Raw genomic sequence first — 21,895 nt, 5'->3', positions numbered from 1 at the left:
TACAGTTCCTTATGTGGTGGTGACCCCCAACCATAACATTATTTTTGTTGCTACTTCGTAACTATAATTTTGCTACTGTTATGAATCATATTGTAATTATCTGATATGCAGATGGTCTTAGGTGACCACAAAGGGGTCTCGACTTATAGGTTGAGAATCTCTTGTCTTTACAATGAGATCCAGGCCTTGTTTAAAATAGTGAGGACCTTGTTTAAGAGATCTTATGTCTTTAGGACAAGTAACTCTTTCCCCAAAACATATCTTCCTTGATAAAATTCAGTGTGTATTTATATTCAAAGAGTTTGTTCTAACTTTAAGTATTATTAAACAAATTGTATTTCACTTAGAGAAAGATATAAAGAGTATAGGGAATAATATAGACAAAAGCGGTAACAATTATTCAATTTCAAAATTTTAATTTTTCTTTATAATCTCCTAGCCTGGGTTCTGATGTCTTTTCTTTCTTTCTTTTCTTTTCTTTTTTTTTTTTTTTTTTTTTTTTGGTGTGGCTTTTCGAGACAGGGTTTCTCTGTGTAGTTTTGGTACCTGTCTTAGATTTCTCTCTGTAGACCAGGCTGACCTCGAACTCACAAAGATCCTCCTGGTTCTGCCTCCCAAATGCAGGGATTAAAGGCGTGCGCCACTACTGCCCGGCATGGGTTCTGATTTCTTAAGGATATTGTGTTAGAAGCTTTTATATAATATTTGAATACAAGAATGCAAATGGTACAATCAGGTGTTATAATCGTGGCACTAGGAGTCAGAGGCCCCAGGATAATGAGTTCAAGTACAGTGTGGGCTACTAGTGAGTGTCTGTCTCAAATGAGCAGAGAGTAGAAATAAGAAAAGTTAAGTGTAGACTGAGATTTGATTTGTTAAAAAGATTTATAAATGTTTTCTAAACAGGATTGTGATAAAGCAGGTTTATTTTTCTAGCTGTTTATAGTGGTAACACTGAAGTTATATGCATGTGCTTATACAGAACTGAGCTTTCTTATTTATAAATTTTACATTTAAGAATTTTTTTTCTTTCTAAAATTTTGTCTTTCTGTATTGTTCAAGGTGTGGCAAAAATTTGGGGCTAGTTTAATATCTGTGTTCCCAAGTGAGGTTGAAGAAGGTGACATTCTGTCTTCTTGTTTTAGCTTTCTCATGTGCAGACAAATGCCCTTTGTCATAGTCTAGCTAGCACTTTTTCACTGTTTAGAATGGTCTTAAACTGAACTTTGTAGTAGTTCATAAGTGTGAGAAACCTGTGATATGTCCTGTGGAGGAAACATGATAAATGGGTATTCAATTCATATTTTTAATTTTTGTTGTTGTTTTTGTTGTTCGTTTTTTCAAGACTAGGTTTCTCTGTGTAGCTTTGGAGCCTATCCTGAAACTTGCTTTGTAGACCAGGCTGGCCTCAAACTCAAAGAGATTCACCTGCCTCTGCCTCCTGAGTGCTAGGATTAAAGGCGTGTGCCACCACTGCCTGGTGGAAAATTATTTTTCTGCTAGTGCTGGAGAATGTTTGCATAGGGAGTTAAGTATGCAAGGACGTGAGTAATCTACTGCTGACGTTTTTCTTCAGTGCCTTTTCAAAAGATTAAATTCTACAGGTCTCTGCCTTCATGGTTGTGTTGAGTTATGCAGAGGGTATATAAATTGGCTTTGGTGTTTCCTACACAAACATAAAGATTGTAATTGATGTCACCCTAAGTTTCCCAAAGCTGGCTGCTCATATCTTGTTAGCACTTGTACCACTATCCATTGACTCTGAATAGAAATGAAGGGATGCTTGTAAAATTCTTTTTGGCTCCTCAAGAAGGAAAAACATAAGAAAAAGTTCAGATTTTGTAATAACATATAGAAAGGAATTGATTAATTGATTGATGGACTTTTTTGAAATTTTTATCTTTGAGATAAGATCTCTTACATGGCTCAGACTCACCTCAGATTCCCAATTCTGCCTTGGCTTCCCAAGTGCTGGGTTAGAGGCATGTATTATCATCATAAGCCTGGCATTTTATTTTTGATAATGTGTAGTTGTATTTACTCTGCCCAAGACCTTGGGCTATAGGGCCTGAAGGAGGCGGTACTTCTTGATGTTGTACGTGACCTCTTAAAAGGAAAGGGAGAGGAGTCATGTGGGTCCTTTCTTAAAATCCTGGCTTGATCAGATGCCAGACAGCCTGGGAATTGAACCTGGTTTTTCTGGAACATCAGTCAGTGGTCTTAACTACTGAGCAATCTCTCTTTGTTTTTTTTTTTTTTTTTTTTAAGATTTATCTATTTATTATGTATACAGTGTTCTGTCTGCATGTATGACTGCAGGCCAGAAGAGGGCGCCAGATCTTATTACAAGTGGTTGTGAGCCACCATGTGGTTGCTGGGAATTGAACTCAGGACTTCTAGAAGAGCAGTCGGTGCTCTTAACCTCTGAGCCATCTCTCCAGCCCCCATCTCTCTTTGTTTTAATCTACCACTTGTTAATATCAATCCCCGTGAGTCTATTTAATGGACAATAGGGATTTATTAAGATATAAATTGAAGAAATACCCTCTTGAATACAGAACCGAGAAAATAGTTGAAGTCGTCCTCTGTTCTGACTGGGAGTGAATCCACCTGGGGGTTCAGTCAGACTGGGAAGCAGGCAGCGGGGAGAAGGGACTCGTGACCCTCTCTCTCCCTTTCCTTTAAGAGGTCATATATAACAGCAAGTAGCACTGCCTCCTTCGGCCATATAGCCCAAGGTCATGGGTGGAGCAAATACCACTACAATAATTTTTTTTGGGGGGGGCATTTATTTAGTATATGTATGTCCACACATGCATGTATAGCACACTGTGGTATATATGCAGAGGTCACTTCTTAGTTTTCTTCTTCCATCTTTGAGTTTTAGGGGATTGAACTTAGGCTATGGCAGTAAGCACCTTTATTCACTGAATCATCTTGTTACTCTTTTGGTAATCTTTTCATAGAAAACTGTAGTACTCAAAGAAATTAGACCCAGTAGAATATGAGTGGAACTAATTTCTATAAAGCAGTTCTTCCTTGTTTGTAGATTCTAACAATAATTGCCCTGTTTTCTAAGTTGTGAGTTGGGTATCTTTGCTTCAAAGCATCTCATTGGTGATGTTTTGAATATTTCATCATTTCCCAGATCATCAGCACCTGCATTTGACATAGAATTTTCCAGCCATTTTAGAGGGAATATGATATATAGATACAGCTCTTGTTTTTTTAGCTTGCATTTTGTTTGTATTGTTTGAAAGTAGGTAAAACTGCTTTGAGAAGATATATCTTAGTGGGATGGTCTATATCTTCTACACTTTGGTCATGTGAATTTATTTATTTAGAAAACATTACAACATTTAAAACTTCATTTGGAGTAATTAGAAACATCAGTATATTATGGATCTTTCAAATAGTAATCTTAGTTTATATTTTTAAAATATACCAAATAACTTTAAGTGATATATTGTATATACTTCCTTCTTTAGTGACTCATTTTAAAAACAGTCTATGGCTTTCAGTCCATGTTGCATCAGTGGATGGATTGGAATCACTTTAGTTAATAGAAAGAATGGATTTTTGTACTTGTGCTAAAGTGTGTTTTCCTTTGTTCTTTTAAATAGTTGTGTGGAATTTGACTTAAATGTAAACAATACCGTTGGAATTAGAAACACATTCCTTCTCAGAACTTATGCCTACCGTAAGTTTTTGTTTGTTTCTAAATAACCATCAGCTTCTGTTTTTCCTGTATTCTCTATGGCCTTTGAACTGTGTTTACAGTAAATAGCAATACCCCATTACTTGTGTTTAGTTATACAGTATCTTACTTCTTTTGATAATGTTACTATAGTAAAATCATATGCTACTGTAGTTATAGATGATTCAGTGTTTTTAAGTGAATGATGGTTTACAAGTAACTAAGGTAAGCTTAGAAGTAACACATTGAGAGTGAGCTCTACCTTTAGTATGGAGAGAAGCAATGCCTCTTACTGGCATAGAACTAGGAAATTATACATTCTCAGAGAAACTGTGATGTCCTTTTTAAGTGTTCATTTTACTTGCAGTGGAAAATCGAGTTCGTCCGTTAGTGCTGGTGATTAAGAAGTGGGCAAGTCACCATGATATAAACGATGCCAGTCGCGGTACTTTAAGCAGCTACAGTCTTGTACTGATGGTTTTGCACTACTTACAAAGTAAGTATTATGGGAGTTTTCCACTTTTTAAAACAGAAATTCAGATAAACCTCACTGCAGTATCTTTTGCTCATCTCCAGTTTGTGTTGTTTTAAAAAGTTCTCTTTCTAAGGACTATACAACTTTTTAATCCTGTTCTGTTGCCTTGAACTAATATTGTAGAAGTTTTATTCTCTGAAAAACATTGTGAAGAAGTTTTAATGTGCTTTTATCTTTTGATAGTTTTGTTATTCACTTTTATATTTAAAGAACTTTCACCACTGTATTGCTGATCCATTGTCTTGCAACAGATGAGTGCTCAGAAAGACTATTTTTTTTATTTGAGACATGAGGGGGAAAGGTATTTCCAATGTGTCACCAGCACTGAAGGGAAAAGTATCTTGGCAGTTGGGAGCTAAGAAACACCACAAAGTCACAACACAAGAGATTTATTGGGAAAAACACAGGAGAGTGGCTGCCTCTGCTTGGGGAGCAAGGGGTAGATTTTATATAGGGCTTTTTGGGGGTGGAGTTTTCCAGGGTGGTCTGGGATTGGTGGGATTTTGTGGCCTGATCTTGGGCTTTTACTCTGTAGGGCGGAGCTTAGGGCCTGGTGGTTGGAAGTCCTTAGGGGTGGGGCTTGAGTGGCTTACAAGACAGAAATTAAATGATATTCTTATTGGGCAAGAAGTTTATAATCAATCCCCTTTGGCCCCTTCTCCTCAATTAGGTTTTATGTTTGCTGGGTTATTCTGTCAGCTTGGCTGACAGACGTGAGTGAGGGTAGCCTGGCTGAGACATCTGTCGCCCTGTTGTTGCTGGTTCCTTTGGATAATGTGGCTGGCTACCCTCTCTTCCCATGCTCCTTCGTGTGTACCCATTTAGAACTGCACAGTCTGAGAAGATGACTTTCTCAGAAAGAGGAGGACCAATCTTGGCTCAAGGATATACAAAAAACTCTGGTCCCCCGATGAACCTCCAAATTAGCTCTCAAATTCCAAATTGGTCTCTAGATTTTAATTCAGTTTAATTCAAACAATTATCATTGTTTTTGAGGTCATTTTGATAAAGCCATACATTTGTTCTATGCTTAGTGGCAAATTATAATGTGACCACTTGTAATATTTGCCCTTTCATAATGTGGCTCTGAGAACTTACAGTAGTGAAGTTTCCCCAGAAATATAGTGCAGACTGATGAGCTCTGGATGAAACCTTTACTTTTGTATTTAATGTTTTGTATATACAGTCCAATAAATAACTTATTCTACATATTTTACTCAGCTAGATGCTAAGAGAAGAGAAAACTGAAGATTTATAGTTATCCCAACTAAGAGCCTGAGATATTTAATTGCTGAGTAGCACACTTAATTATAAATAACTTCATTAACTATGTGTGGTGATACATTCCTGTAATTCTAGCACTTTGGTGGTTTAGATAAGAAGGTTGTGAGCCTGGGCTTTATAGCCAGATCCTGTCTGAAAAATAAAACCAAATGAATAGCACCATAAGCATTATTAATGACTGTTATGGCTGATGGGTTACTAACAGAATGCTACCTTTTACCCCCATACTGTAAGTTGCCTGTTTGAGGGGAGATACTGGTAGATCACTGTCCCTATCATGTGGTCTTTTTTTTTTTTTTTTTTTTTGGTTTGTTTGAGACAGGGATTTTCTGTGTAGCTTTGATGCCTATCCTGCATCTCTCTCTGTAGACCAGGCTGGCCTCGAACTCACAGAGATCCGCCTGGCTCTGCCTACCGAGTGCTGGGATTAAAGGTGTGCAGTACCACTGCCCGGCATACTATCATGTGGTCTTAACCAACGAGGCCAGAATAGTGATTTAGAAAAAGCTTTAGTGTGTCGTTTGGTGCTTTCTGCATGTAGATTCTGAAAGACATAACAGAGTTCATATATTTTGACTCTAGTTTTTTTTCCAGAGATTTATCCTAAGACAGTGATCAACAGATTTATATATAAAAATATTTTCATAGTGTTTATTGAAATAATAAAAGAAGAAATCTGAGCTTTCAAGAATGGAATGGTTAAATTAAGTATGGTATATCATAATATGAAAACTATATAGTCACCCGCAGGTTTTTTATATTTTTTAAAGATACATATATACTCTTGAATATTGTCTTATACAAAATAATATCAATAATTTTGTTTAAAGAATAACTACATTTGTTTATATATTCATATGTGTGGAAATACTGAGAAGGGATGAGTCAAAATTTTGCCAATTTTTAATAGAAAATTAGAACTTTTATCTAATATTTATTATATAATAATATTAGGTGTTTTATATATAGTCCTCTTCATTTGAACATAGAATTCTAAAGAATTTTTTTTCAAGTTATAGAAAGACTTAAAATTGTTTAAGTACACCAGACATTTCTAGACGAGTCGTCAGAAGGACTTGATGCTGTCCTCTCCCTTGTTAAAGCGAGTGTCTTAAGCTAATCATAAATTGTGTTTCTTGCTGGTCTGTCCTGGTTATATGTTGATTTGATGATTGGTTTGCCCTTTTAAAATGGTGTGGAATGTGATTTGTGTCGTTTTAATCTATTCTATATATCATTGTCACTAATAATTTTTCCCAGTTTTCCAGTTGTATCAGCTCATAGATAAGCTTTTAGGGACTGCTGTCATCTTTTGTATCACAGTTCATTTTTATTAAGAATTCAAAGGATTTCTTATGTATTCTATAAAGAATAATACAGAAATTATAATATCCTCCAGAGTTGAATCATTTTAATTTTGGTAGTAATTCAAAAATTATATTTACTGTCTAACGTGCATCTCTGATATATTTCATGTCTGTTTCTCTGATATATGTAAATGTATCTCTGATTTTAATTGGTTGACTGCTTTATTAGAAAATGTAATTTAAGTGGAGGAACTTGAGGGTGATTTGTAAAACAAATTGAAAATTCATCAAGCATTAATATTTTATCAAAATAGTGAAATTATTTTAAGATTTGGTTTCTTACTGAAGTGGTTTGTGTTTACTGACACTATTATCAGCTCTTTGTAGGTAAAAACCACTTATATGATATGTAACTCTATTGGCCAACTTAAGCTAATCCACTACTGCCCCCCCTAAAAAAATTACTGTTGAGATAGGTAGTTGTTTTCCTTGTTGTTATGACTTTGTTGGGAGGGAAAATGGTCTGCAAGAGACTGAAGTGGTTCAGCCTTTGGCACAGAGGACCAGTTTTTATGATATTGATGATATCATTTCATCTCTTTGGCCTTCGTATTCTTATCTGTAACATAAGTTGTTGGATAAATGATTATTATTTAACTTTCTAAGTGTTCTAATACATATTTTTTGCCATGAAGGAAACAGTAGTTCTGAATATTGAAAGATTAAAAGGCCATAGCATTTCTTATGATATATGTTAGTAGTCAGTAACAGTTGTTTCAGTACATGATTGATCAAAGTGTAAGAGGAAAAATACTGAGAATAGATTCCAAAGACAGTCTAAGAGTAAGAGTTACTGAGGTCAAATTATCAGCTGGGTAGAAATAAGAATATTCATGATCAGCTAGCATGTTCCTGGGGCAGAACTTCTCAACATCCAGTTTTAAATTGTTCTGCATTTTCAGAAAGCAAATTACATAACTTCCAACCTACAGTGACACAGAATATACATTACATTCCAAAAGGGAGGAATGGGGGCCTAGTGAGGAAATCCTGGACCAAAGCAAGATTGGAACCCAACAGGGCAAACTCCAAACGCTGTTGCTGTGTCTACTGTCAAAAGGATTCGATGCTTCTGTCCTTCTCTCTTTGCTGCCTGACACATACATTTCTCTCTCGGGCTCGTTATATTCCTTATGTGCACCTCTTCTTGCCGATGTCTCTTGATTCTGGTGTTTCCAACATCTTGGGGTCTCCAATGCAATCCTGTCTTCCCTTTGATAGCTTTGTGAGTGGCCTCTCCAGGTTTTCATGCAGACTCCCTGGGACATGCTTGGGCTGAGCGGCTCAGCTTAGCTGCTCTTTACTCATGCATCCTGATTCTAAAGCCAGAACCATGTGGACAACACTGCCAAGTCTGACTGCCTGCTTGAGATGGAGCCAGGCTCCCTTGAATCACAGTTGCAGTTTTCCTTTGTTGTTAATTTTTAGGAGCAGAAAATTTCTTAGGTCTTTCCTTTTTGTTAGTTGTACGCTTAGCTGGTTGGGGTCTTCCCTGAGGGCATGCTTCCCTTTATTCTATTCCATATCAAGCTTCTCTTTGATCTTTTCATCTCTTTCAGCATAGCCTTAGCTCCAACATTAACTTTTCTGGTGCTCATTTTCCACTCCAGCTGTATATTTTGTATTTCTTTTTGCTCCAAATGTTCTTTTTCATTATAAAACTGCGTAAGAGTGATAATTGATAACCATATCACAGAATCAATATTAGGCTGTTTTGAAATCTCTGCCAAAGGAATTAGTCTGTTACTTTTCTATTTAGCCTCAAGAGAAATCCATATGATAAGAAACAGCAGCTACATTCTCTGCCAAAACATCACAATGGTCTCTAGCCTAGTTGCTAATACTGTTCAGCCCTGAAACCTCCTGGGCCTTCACAGTCAGCATAGCTCTCAGTACTACTGTCCTGAGATCCTGTTAGGATGGTCCGTTAAAATCTACTTAGAGCATGAAACCCCTTTCCTGGATCTAAGTCCCAAATCCATATTCCTCAAAAAAGTATGGTCAGGTCTGTCACATCAGTAGCCCACTCCCTGGTACCAACTTGTGTCTTAGTTAGTTTTCTGTTGCTATGACAAAAGACCGTAGCCAAGGTAACTTAGAAAAGAAAGCAGCTAACTGGGCTTATGGCTTCAGAGGGTTAGAGTCCATGATAGTGGAGCAAAGGCATGGCAGCAAGAGCACACAAAGCCCACCCCTGTACACACCTCCTCCAACAAGAGCGAGTTTGCAAACCCTTCCCACACAGTTCCAGCAAGTGGGGACCTAGTCCAACATACAAGTCTTTGGAGACCATTCTCACTCCAACCACCATAATGTATTTGCTTCCAAACCTTCCCAATTCCTTAACTTTTAAAGTTCTTTTATTCGTTGAATGACTCTAAATACCAGTGGTTGGTATTTTTCTCCCCTGTCATTCCAAATAATGATTATAGAACGTGATAAAATTCTCTGTGAATTTGTTGTCTTCATCTCTTGTTTTCTAATAATTTTAACTTATGAAGAATTTAATGGAAGGAATTTTAAATAAACTAATTCCTGGTAAGAGAGTAACTATTTTACTTCTGAATTATATGAAACTTATTAGAAAGCATTAAAAGTGTTGTAAAAAAAAAATAGAGATATTTATAATTAAAGTGTCTGGGGTTGAATTTACATGGAGGGTCTTGTAAAATTATAAATGTCTGAGTGCCTCTGGGGAAAGTATATGTGACTGTGTATATATCATTATGCATAAGGGTGATTTTGGTAAGTAGTAAATTAAATATTTCTCTTTATAGTCCCATTCATACTCTGCACATGTTCATATTGCAAAATTTTATTTCACTGCAATTTTCAAGTTAGGAATGAAGCATACAAAAGGAGAATTTAAATATATCATCCTACTCTATACTACATTTTAGAAATAAGAGTTGGAGGCCATATAAGTTAGTTGTAATGCTTAATTACATATTTGTAAATGTAGTACAGAGGTCATTTAAATTTTTTTTTCTAGATAGGAAAGTATTAGGTATTCTTTGTTACTGAGCTTAAATTATATATAAACCCTATTCTTAAGTACAAACTTTATCGTATACTGCTGTGGTCATTAATATGAAAGACATCTTGGAATTTATAGCACTGGTATTTTATCATACTCCACATAATTTAGAGTTATGCTGTGAATAACAGGTATCTTGTCTTTTACATTACATTCGTAATGATGTGAGACTGTTTATGCATTTATTGAGATTAGGTATGCTTAAAAATTCATTGCATTGTGAATTTCCTGAGGATGTTGCTCTGTTGGTAGAGTGTTTTCCTAGTAGGCTTTATTCCTAGTACGCCAGAACAGGGGCGTGTTGGTGTACTTTTTGATTCTAACACTTGGGATTTAAAGGCCTGAACACCCAAAATTCAAGGTCCTCCTCAGCTAAAGAGTGAGTTTGAGACCAGCCTGGTTTATGTGAGGCCTTACCTAAAAGAAAGAAAAGAAATTTAATTTCCAATGAGAGTAACAGGATAATGATTCCTCTGTGATGTATTTTATTTATATTTCTAGGATGGCTGTGCAAATCTCCTGATTTAGATTTCTAATCTTTATTGAGGTGTTCTTAAAGCAATGTTATGAAGTTGAAAGTGACTTTGGTTTTGATTTTTAAATAGCTCAATTTTCTTATAATTTTCGTATTGCTAGTTAATAGGAATTAAATAATGAAGGGACAGTAAGTAATGATGATAGTGTTCTCTGTGATAGAGGAACATTGGACTGATGGTATCGGAACGCTGAACTCACTCTCAATTTAGATGTTGTGGGAGTTCATCTTAATGTCCATTCCAGATCTGTCTGAGAATTCTGTTTTGCCTATTTTGTTTGTGTTTGATGTTTAATTGAATGACTTGTGTACCATTATTGGTAGACTTCCTACTCTAAAACCTTGTAGGAAACATTGATTTACATAGGAAGATACATAGTTCTTTCACAAAACCTTAGATTGTCAATTTAAATGAATTAAAAAAATTTAGGAACTGTATTTCATGAACTACATGAAAATTTAAATTTTAGTCTCAACCCTTGTGGTCTCGTACCTGAGGTGTAGCTGACAAAACTTTGCATTGTAATATGAATCATGTGAATCACAGAAGCTTTGAACTTTTTCTTTTTATAGCCCTACCTGAACCCATCCTTCCATCCCTCCAAAAAATTTACCCAGTAAGTGTTTCTTATAAATTATTATAATACATATTATGTCAATTATATATAGAATTATTATATGCAGTATTAACGTGAATATTAAAGTTATAAAGCTAAGTACATTATAACATTTTCTATATAAACTGAAGCATTGGCCTCTAGAACATTTAAATATTTTGTTCACTTTTTCAGAAAGTTCTGGTACTTTTTGATTATTGATATATAGTCTGGTCAGTTATGTTGATGTTTGAATTTCTCTTGCATGATATGCATGATTATCACTAATATGTATCACATATTCTCAGTTGATCAAGGCCCATTTGACTTTACTCTAATTTTCTTCATACTATTTTTTATAATTTTACAGCATTCGTGTTTAGTTAATACTTCAGAAAAATTTCATCTTAGTGTATTTGTATTTTAAAAAGAGGGAAAAATTAAGCTGAACAATTGGATAATCTTTTCACATTTTGCATCATTTTGTTAAGCAGTTAACCAAAAGGTAACAGTAGTCCACTGTCTTGTTTGTATAATGTTAAGAATTCTGATGAAATTGATGGCAAATGAAGTGTACCGCCTAGCAGAGACTTAGTATGTGAGAGAAACCCAGATGAAGCAATGTGCATATCATAATGTATAAGCATTCTGAGGCTTTTCACTGTTCTCATAGTCTTCCTCCACAATGTTCATTTACTCTGTTGTCATCATTGTTCATAATTTGCTTTAAAATAATAGTTCAGCTGCTTCTTTAGAGTGTTTGGCCAACCTTCTGAAACTATTTACAACCTTCTGAAACTATTTACAAAGTATACAAAAATATAAACGAAACATAATGTTGGCCTGTTTCATACATGTTAGTTTTATGCATACATACATACATGCATGCATGCATGCATACACACACACACACACACACACACACACACACACACACATAGTGCAAAGATTAATGGGCATATTACAAAGGGGAAATATACTGTGCAGCTTGTATGTTGGGTTTTCAAAGAAATTATTTGTTGTACACAAACTACAACAAATATGCTTGACATGCAACATCAGTTTAATTGAACCTATGATAATTGAGTTAAACTGGTATCCTTGTATTTCAATATTAGTTGTTGTGATGCATACATTGTGGGGTGCTCCCTAATAAAGGTTTCACAAATAGTGTAGTGGGGTCTCCCAGGATCCTGTGGGTCATCTGCTAGAACAGACTATAATAAGAACCTCTGGTCTCTGGCCATTTTCTTTTTTCAAACAAATTTCTCCTGTTGTGAAGAATTATTCTCATGGGCTTTTAATGTAGTTAGGAATCAGTCTTTATGCTCTTAAATATGAAAAATGAAAATATCAAGTATAGAACAAAAGTAGCTTATTTAACCTTTTGTCATTTTTTTTTAAATAGTAGCAATAGTTTCTTTTTATTTTAATATACTTTAGGGAATATACAAATCTGAGCATTCCCACCATTTCTGGGGAACAGCAGGAAGCTCCAATTACATGAATTTAATGTTTTGTGATGGCTAAGAACAGCAGTCAGCACCAGACTTGAACAGTTAGCCACAGCACAAGCATCCTTCAGAATGAAATGTCATAATAGCAAGACAGGTAAACCGGCTTAACAAGTGACACTGCTTGGGAAGTGACTCCTTCGTGATTGTTGAGTATTTTCTTCCTTCCACCATACTCTATACTTTAGCTCACACTGAATGGTCTGGAATAATGTTTATGTGTTATTTTATTGTTTCAGCTTCTTTTTTTATAAGGCCCAGTTTTTGATGTAAAAAGAGTGACATGTTTCATCATACAAAGAATCCATTACTTAAAATCTAAAAGTCTCTTAGTTGTGGTGGCACACACCTGTGATCCAGTATTTGGGAGATTAAGCCAGGAGGATTATGAGTTTGAGGTTAGCTTAAGCTATATATATATATATTGCAAGATCCTGTCTCAAAAGACAAAAACTATCTTTTATTATATATTGAATGTACATCTGTGGAAATCTCACTTGCAGTCCTGTGCTATGTAAAGTCCTTTGTACTAGTAAGAGAGAAACATCAGGTCAGTGTACTGTGCTTGGGGTGCAAGAGTCAGTAAACACCCTGGTTTTGACTTCTGTGTTTCAATTTTCTAATTGTTTGACTTTTCCCTCATACTGGAATCTTGATTTCTGGTCACATTCACTTTTTGTGGCTCTGTACTCCATTCTTCTTTTGCTAATAGTTCTATTTCTGTGACTGTGTTGGGTAATAAACTTAATATTTAGTCCTACCGCCTTAAATGATACTAAGTACTTGGTAGGGAAAGAATACATAGGTAATCCATCCAGTATGTGGGAGACAGAGGCAAGAGGAAGCAAGTTGGGCCAGACTGAAATAAAAGACAAAAACTAATTGTAAAATCCCCTAGATTAGGAGTGGCTTAATTTGCATTCAGGTGTGGTTAGGTTGCCATCTTAACTGTTTAAATTACACTATTCTGTTTGCTGTAAGATTTGTGTGTGTGTTCCTAAGAACTTTCTGCCCCCTCTCATGTAGGGTTTGTTTTATATGAAAATCCATATACTTTTCAGCATATTGGTCTGCCTGATAGAACAAGCAGATCACTTTGTTTCTTACTAAAAATAACTATCACTTGCTGAGTGTACAAAGTTTATTTAGTCCCAAACAGACATGCATGATGAGTGCCTATGTCGGTGATAGACCGGGCTTTCATAAGTAATCAAGCCACATAGTTGCAAATGAATGGTTCAGAAGCAGGCATTTGCCCAATATTGTATTTCCTAGGGGAAGATTACTCTAGCATTCACTAATATAACTGTAGTCTTGTGTTGCTTTTTATTTTATTAGTATATGGCTCCTATTCCTATATGAACTTTTAAAAAGAAAAGCATGGCAGATTCTTAACTTACAAATACTCAAAAGTTTACATTGACACAATTGTTATTTTGCAATGGGGACATTTTTTCCACTTCTAGAATTACAATAAAATATGCACCACCACCACCCCTTTTTTGTTTTGTTTTTGCCTTAAACAGTACCTCTTATGTAGCCCGGGTTGGCTTTGACTTTGCTCTGTGGCATGTGCCACCAAGGGCAGCCTTTTCACTTGGGTTCTGAGGGTTGAATTCATGTCCTCAAGCTATTGCCTCAGTCCCTGGGGTAAAGTAATTTTTAAAATTAATATATTTCAGTTCACTTTTGGTACTGAATGTGACAGAAAAAGGATGAGAAACTATAAACATATCATTATCCCCAAAAGCTGTATTATAAGAGGGTTGTTACTACTTCAACTAAAGGAAGAACAGTCTAAGTGATAAAGTTGAGATGATGGAGTGTGGCTTAAGGTGTTTTTGCTGTTATTGGCAGGCAGTTACAGAAGGCTGTCAGATATTTCTCATGGTTTGCCTTTAAATTTATTTTAAGTTGGCATTGATGAGAGAGAAATGGGAGATTATATTCATCCAAAAAAGTTAACATTTATTTATTATTTGGAAAATATTCTCAGGAATTAGAAGATCATTACACATTTTGTATCTGAAGCTCAAAGTAAGAGTATCCTAAAAGTGTAACGAGGAAACCTTCCTTAAATTAAGAAAAGATTAAGCAACAGAAAATGTAAATCTGGAAAATGTACTCACAGAAACTGTAATTGGTTGAATTGCTTTCCAGTGATTGTCGCCTGTCATTTTAAGACTGCTTTTCCCTTTGATTTTGTAGTACTCTTTATGCTTTCTAACATATTAACCTAAGTTCCTCACCTGCTTAGCAATCAGAGTAATGCATATTTTTCTTAAGCCAGACAATCTTTCCATAGTATGTATTATTACCCCAAGCTGAGGATTTCTGCAGATAAGTTTAATTCCTATTTACTTGTAGCTTCTTTTAGGTGTGGTGTGTCCTTTTTTTAGTTTCATTTTCTCCTTCAGTGTTCTCTGTCAGCATTACATGACTCTTGTATAAAGTCATACCAAAAGGGACAATAGAAGTATTGTAGTAGAGTTGGTCTCATGTCTCTTTAGTTTAACCTTATAGTTGCTGATCTTTTTCTTCAGATTACTGAAAAAAAATTAAAAAGAATGGAAAGTCAGACATTTTAAACTAAAGAAATGGGTGTTCTGTTTTGAATCAAGTGTTTATGATAAAATGTGGTAGGAGTCAAAATTAGTAAAAAGCTTTCAGAGTAGGAGTTGTTCAGCAGGGACTTGCTTTTCTTTTTAGTTGACAAAAATAACTATACCTACCATCTCTCTTATATTTGGCTTTTATATTTGCTTTGTCAGAAAACATGTTTTACAATTGTAAATAATAATGTCCTAAGTCCATCTTTTTACCTATAAAGTGAAAGACAAAGTGAGGTAGAGATAATGCATTTGCTCCTTCTTCTCCTGGAGTCTCTGTTGTTAAATAGAGCTGCTGTTCTGCCTCCACATCTGTCTCTTCAGCTAGACAATTCAAGTAGCTGAGTTTAGTGATGTGAGTGCCTTCCAGGTATGCATAAGGCCCTCGTTTGGACCCCAACACCACATAAAAAAGTGGGTGTGGGTGCATACCTATAATCTTACTGCTTGGGACATAGAGCTAGGAAGATTGGAAATTCAAGGTCATCCTCAGCTACATACTGAGTTTGAGACTAGCCTGGGGTAGAGAATCTCCATTTAAAAAAGGAGGGGGGAATCTTTATGACTATGTATTACTTGAAAATCACCCTGTTCAGATCCAGAACTTGCTGCTAATAGAAGAAAGGTCATATAAGAAAGTGAATACAATCAGCTTTAGTACAGAAAGTACTCATTCATAGTCTTTATAATAGATGCCTTATTTAGACCTAGATCACACAGCTAATAATTCCTTTGTAAATAACTATGATAAATGTTTGTTTGTTTGTATGTATTCTATGTTCTTTTCCCTCCCATCGTCTTTTGAAGTTCAGCTCACATGGAATAGCTATCTTCTATTTCCATTAAAAATACAACAGCAAAATCAAACAAGTTTGAAAGTCTCAAAAAAACTGCACTATTCATATATTGAAGCTTTTACGGCCTTTGAGAGGAGTATTATGTTAAGTGGCAGTTGGAAAAAGCCATTGCCTCGTGCTTGATATCTCTATACATAACATACAACTTCACTGTAGAAATAATTAGGCAAGTATATTTATAAATATGTATCTTTGGGGAGAATCATGGTATTTATAATAAAGTTTGACTCATGCTTGAATTTTGCTACCATAATGATACACTCAAGCCAAAAACTAGAACCAAGGTTTTTCATATACTTTATGCCTTACTGGTGAGACTTTAAGTGAAAGAACATCTTCAAATTTCTAAATTACCAGCACAAAAAAAAAATAAAAAAAAAAAAATAAAAAAAAAAAGCTTCTGACTTCAAAGAACCTAGATCAGGATTGATAAAAGTTGTTAGTATATGTTTTCAGTGGCATTGTGTCTTCTCCCTTTTTCTTCCCACAGGAGTCTTTTAGTACTTCTGTACAGCTGCACCTTGTACATCATACTCCATGTAATGTTCCTCCTTACCTCTCAAAGAATGAATCAAGTCTTGGGGACCTCTTACTGGGCTTTCTTAAATATTATGCTACAGAATTTGAGTAAGTCAAACTTGAAATTGTTTTTGTTTTTTTATATATAAGTAATTGTTGTGGATTTAGAGAAGCTGCATTTGTTCATTTCAGTGCTGTAAGCAGGTTCCTGCAATAGAACACCTAACAGTTAATTAATAGCAACTAAGATTTCAGTTTTTATTCTTAGGGTTTTTTAAATATGTGTGTATGTCTGGTGTAGGTTTTGTACATGTTGGGTGCAGTACTCATGGAGTCCAGAAGAGGCAGCTGGATCCCCTGGAGTTGGAGTTACAGTTGTGAGCTGCCTGGTGTGGGTTCTGAGTACTGAACTTGGATCCTCTTCAAGAACAGTATATGGTCTTAACCTCTGAGCCATTTCTCTGGCCCTGATAATGCTCGGGTTTTGTTTTATTTCATTTGTGATTCTATTTTATGTTAAGGACTTCCTCTAGTAGGGCCTAGGTGGGTCTTGTGTTTTAGTTCTGTGTAGGTTGTAGTTGGAACATCTGTTTCCTAGGAATTTAAAATTGAAAGTAAAAAAAAAAAATACTGCCAAGGCAGACTTGGGATTTTTTAAAATGATCAATATCTGAATAAATAGCTGTATTAGGATGAAATGCAAATAAAAAATACATCTTTTATTTTCTTTGATTTGAAGGCAATATATAAACAACCAACCAGACAGCGGAACGTTTTTGGGGAGTTCTAAGTCTAGGTAGAGTAAAGCTGGTGATTTGAAGTAATCTGATCAATCTGGAAAGTCTGAAGGAGTAGAGTCCTTTGTATACAAAGAGCCATAGTGACTTTAGTATTACATGTTGAAGGCTTTGGAGAGGGGAGTAATAGCACTAATAAATGGCTATTAGTAGATAGGAAAGAGCTTATAAGCAGAGGAGATGTTACCTCATCAATTTCTATAAACTGTATGAGGTTGTGTTGTGACCTTATATTTTACCAGTGAGTCACAGAAGGATTCAGTAAGAGAGATGAAGCAAATACCCAAAGAATTGATCGCTAGTAAGGATAATGATTTTGATAATTTGACTCCAAAATTCATTTAACTGTAATGATTACAGCAGCATTGGAACTGCCTTTTTTGATATCATGTAGGTAACTCTAAAGAAATCTGACTTGTATTTGAAACACAGGACTTGAAAAAAGAACTACAATTCAGAATCTTACAAGTAGAGTTTCTGCATCTTTCATTTGTAGTGATGACCTCAACACCTAGCCCAGTGCTGAATGGAGAGATGTGTTACAGTTTTGATGCAGAGGGTGAGATGGTGAGGTTTTCAGTGTGGATCATAGATCCTTAAATTAGCTTACAATGACTGAAGGAAGTTAGAATTCTGAGTCAGAAATGTGCTAGAGGAAAGCTGAGTAAAAACAGAATTAAAATAATCCAGACTAGCTAGGTGTAGTGGTATATGCCTTTAATCACTGCCCTTGTGAGATAGGCAGGCAGGTTTCTGAGTTTGAGGCCAGCCTGATGTATAGGGCCAGTTCCAGGACTACACAGAGAAACCCTATCTCAAAAAAAATAAAGCAAATAAAAAATAATAATCCAGGTTAAAAATTTCAGGCAGTGATGATGAGAAAGAAGGAGCCTTCATTGACAAAAAATGTAAAACTACAAAACATGAGTTACTTTTCTCTTTTCCACCATGTGGGTCCCAGGGATAAAACTCAGGTCCTCAGGCTTGGTGGCAGGTGTCTTTATATGATGAACTATCTCACTAGCCCCTACACCCACATTCTTTTTTGTTTTTTGAGACAGGATTTCTCTGTGTAGTTTTGGTGACTGACGGATCTCACTCTGTAACCCAGGCTGCCCTAAAACTCACAGAGATCCTCCTGGCTCTGCCTCCCGAGTGCTGGGATTAAAGGAGTGCGCCACCACCGCCCAGCTCTCATCCACATTCTCTATTGACAGTCTCTGTTGTTGTTTTTATAAATTAGACATATAGTGTAATGTTAAGAAGAGTCACAGAAGAAAAAGGGATTTCTGTAGGTGCTTTGTGGTACTGACACAGAAGGTAGATGGAAAGGCTTTGTGTTAGTTTAACATGAATAGAAAATAGCTGGATGGGTCAGATGATACAAGCTGGGATGCTAATGTTTGGAAAGAGATGTTAAGACTTCCTCTTACAGTACTTCTGCCAAGCACTTTATTTTATACAAGATAATATCACATAGTGGACTGTAGGGAGCTCAGCCAAGAAGATGATCAAAGTAATGAATTAGGTGCCATTTAAGAGATTTCTGGCACTGCTAAAGTGTTTGTAAGGATTTCTTCTGAATTGTATTCAATTAAAAGCATCCTTATTTGGAAGCCAAAGAATTAACTGTCTGCTAAGGGATGTTTGAGTATATGCAGTACATTTTGCAGTAGTTTCATATGACCATTTAAAAATTGCTGATTTTTTTTTTCACCAAGTCTTACTCTCAGAAGCAAAAATTGTTTAAGTCTAGAAGCTACACTCTCTTAAAACAAAATAAAGCCGGGCGGTGGTGGCGCACGCCTTTAATCCCAGCACTCGGGAGGCAGAGGCAGGCGGATCGCTGTGAGTTCGAGGCCAGCCTGGGCTACCAAGTGAGCTCCAGGAAAGGCGCAAAACTACGCAGAGAAACCCTGTCTCGAAAAAACAAAAAAAAAAAAAAAAAAAAAAAAAAAAAAACAACAAAATAAAACATCTAATAAAGATAAATTAGTAAAAGTTACTGCTAGTTGTAGCACCACAAGCTAATATGTTGAAAAGGATGAGGCTGGAGGGACCACAAGTTTGAGGACAGCCTGGGCCCCAGGTTTTAGCATCAAGCATGGTGGATAGGCATGCTTTCCCAGTACACACAAGATGGAGGTAGGAGGGTCAGCATTTCAAGGGTGTCCCTACTACATAGCTAGACTGGACTTTGTAAGACCTTGTCTCAAAACCAAAACAAAACAAACAAAAAGATCTTGAGTGGTAAAAATTAAAGTGATACAAATATAATATTGTAACCATGTTTGGTTCAGTATGTAGTCATATAATTTTTCTCACTATTTTCTCACTATTTTTAAAGAAAATCTTGGAAGCATTTTGTAGTAATCGAGCAAAGTCCTCCTTTTCTGTTTGGAACTCACAGAACTGCAGTACTTGAAGCATCTATTACGTTTTACTGTAAGCAACAACCAGTGTTAGAATGTCTCCACTGACAACCCCCACCCACTTACATGATGTATATGTTTTGATGTATAGATGCACGTGTATGTTTAAAGAATGTATGTCCATACTAGTTGTCTTTCCCCATGCCCCTCCATGGCCCGGGTTCAAACCCAAGGCCTTGTTCATGCCAGACCAACGCTCTGCTGACATACATCCTCGGTCCTTGATCTTTGGAGACAGGGTCTCAATCTCAGGCTGGCTTTGAACTTGCAATCTGCCTGCTTCTGCCTTCTGAGTGTTGGGATTACAGGTGCATGCTACCATCCTATGCTCTGTACAGCTCTTGATCAAAGCAAGACTATAAAACTATGCTTGCAGGATACTTTCCAATGATCAAACTTCACAAACAGCAAATTATTCCTTACATATTTAAAATTAAAAATTAATCCTATTTCCAGAAACCTCCCATATAGGACCCATGATTATGTTCTTAGGGATTTTCTGATACATAGAGCAAGAATTGCTTGAGTGTTGGTGGGTCCCAAGCGATATTCTTTCTTGGCTTGCTGATAGAGAAAGCCAAATATTGTTGACAAAAAGATTTCATCTCATCAGATTTATTTTTGTTTTGTATATTAGCTAGGTGGTTGTATACTTCGGAGTGTTTCTTGGAAAAAAGAAAAGTGCTTTTATTTATAGTAACTCAGAAATACAAATAAATGTTTATAATCTTTTAAAAACCATGTAAAATTAGTAGATACTGTAGAACAGATAATATTTATATTCAAATATGTAGACAAAATTATTTCACTCAAAATATTTTACTAGTAGATGTGGGAATATATATATAGCTCAGTTGGTAAACTGCTTGCCTAGGATGCACAAAGCTCTCGGTTCTGTTCCCAGCATGCTAAATTGGTATTGTGAATTGGAGAGCAGAGAGGATCAGAAGATCAGGGTCCTTTCAGGTACATAGCAAATTCAGGTAGCCTGAGCTACATGAAATCTTGTATTAGTGCTGTTAACTGCTGCTGCTGCTTATATAATAAAACAGAAAACATTAATTTTGTTTTCTTCCTTGCTTCTGCTAGCTACTTTCAAAGATTTATCACAAATCCTATAAGATGTACCTGAAGAAAATTATGCAGTGTTATCAGAAAAAGAAAATGCCACAAGATTACCTCACAACCAATGAAAAATTCTTATTGAGGTATTAGCAGTAGACAGTGTTTATGTGTTTTACTTATTTGAACTTTAAAGAAGCATTTTTGTACTATTTCCTTTATTAGTAAATGTGCATTCAGTATCTAGTGTATACTGAGGAACTAGCTGAACAGCTAAGGAAGTATCTCAGTGTCCTGGAACTTAAACTGCTTGGGAGAGGTATGCAGAGTCACATGTAATAAACATAAATAAACAAGGACATGGAGAACTGGTGCTGAGGGTGGAGCAAGATTTAGTGTTCTGTCAGGCAGTCAGGGTCAGCTTTCCAACTGATGGAATCAAAGAGAAATGAGGAAAGCAGCCATTTTTGTTGTTGTTGTTTTTGGTTTTTTTTTTCCTCCTTTTAGCTGGAACACTCAGATGATCTCAGTTCGTGAAGCCAAAGCCATCCCGAGGCCTGAAGACATTGAATGGAGAAATAAATACATCTGTGTTGAAGGTAGGTTCCCTGACCAGTGTCTGCAATCTAGTTAGCATATGGTTCTGACTAGTTCCAACTTTATTTTTGCTAAAATAATGTAGTGATTTATATTGTTACCTTTACATTTTTAATTTGGAAAAGCATTTAAAGTTCTTTAGTTGTGAGAAATACTAAATGTGAATTTGAACATTTTAGTTGGTAAGATTTGAGCAATTCTTGCATTCTTCATACTATAGTTGATTAAAACTATATAATTTGTGATACATATTTATGAAGTCAAATTAACTTTAAAAATGGTCTGAAGACAGTTCTGTTTTCTCAAATAAGTTAATATGTAGTTACATTCTTAAGACACATTCTTTGACTTAGTGGGACATTAATTTCTAGAGTTCCACCTAACGGCCCTGAATTGGCTCTCCAGTACTACTTGTGCCCCGACAAACAAAAGTAAAATGCTTTCTTAAATGCAAATT

At 35.8% G+C, this 21,895-nt stretch overlaps 1 protein-coding gene across 9 annotated transcripts in view; it reads left to right on the top strand.

The window, feature by feature from the left end:
• Tent2 (terminal nucleotidyltransferase 2) overlaps nt 1-21,895 on the top strand; it is a 57,262-nt gene that overhangs the window by 30,763 nt on the left and 4,604 nt on the right. For 3 of the 9 annotated variants that reach the window (XM_042261627.2, XM_016000332.3, XM_076552069.1), the window contains exons 9-15: nt 3,624-3,700; nt 4,065-4,193; nt 11,029-11,072; nt 16,522-16,658; nt 16,852-16,927; nt 20,869-20,987; nt 21,349-21,440. In XM_042261627.2, coding sequence (XP_042117561.1) covers nt 3,624-3,700; nt 4,065-4,193; nt 11,029-11,072; nt 16,522-16,658; nt 16,852-16,927; nt 20,869-20,987; nt 21,349-21,440 — 674 coding nt within the window. Of the gene's footprint in view, nt 1-3,623; nt 3,701-4,064; nt 4,194-11,028; nt 11,073-12,494; nt 12,663-16,521; nt 16,659-16,851; nt 16,942-20,868; nt 20,988-21,348; nt 21,441-21,895 lie in introns of all 9 variants that reach the window. The other 6 variants (XR_013044811.1, XR_013044812.1, XM_006981779.4 and 3 more) reach the window with 4 other exon arrangements.

This window comes from Peromyscus maniculatus, chromosome 15, assembly GCF_049852395.1.
Source record: "Peromyscus maniculatus bairdii isolate BWxNUB_F1_BW_parent chromosome 15, HU_Pman_BW_mat_3.1, whole genome shotgun sequence".
NCBI lineage: Eukaryota > Metazoa > Chordata > Mammalia > Rodentia > Cricetidae > Peromyscus > Peromyscus maniculatus.
The sequence above is the reverse complement of the archived record's forward strand: the minus strand, read 5'-3'. Positions and strand labels throughout refer to the sequence as shown.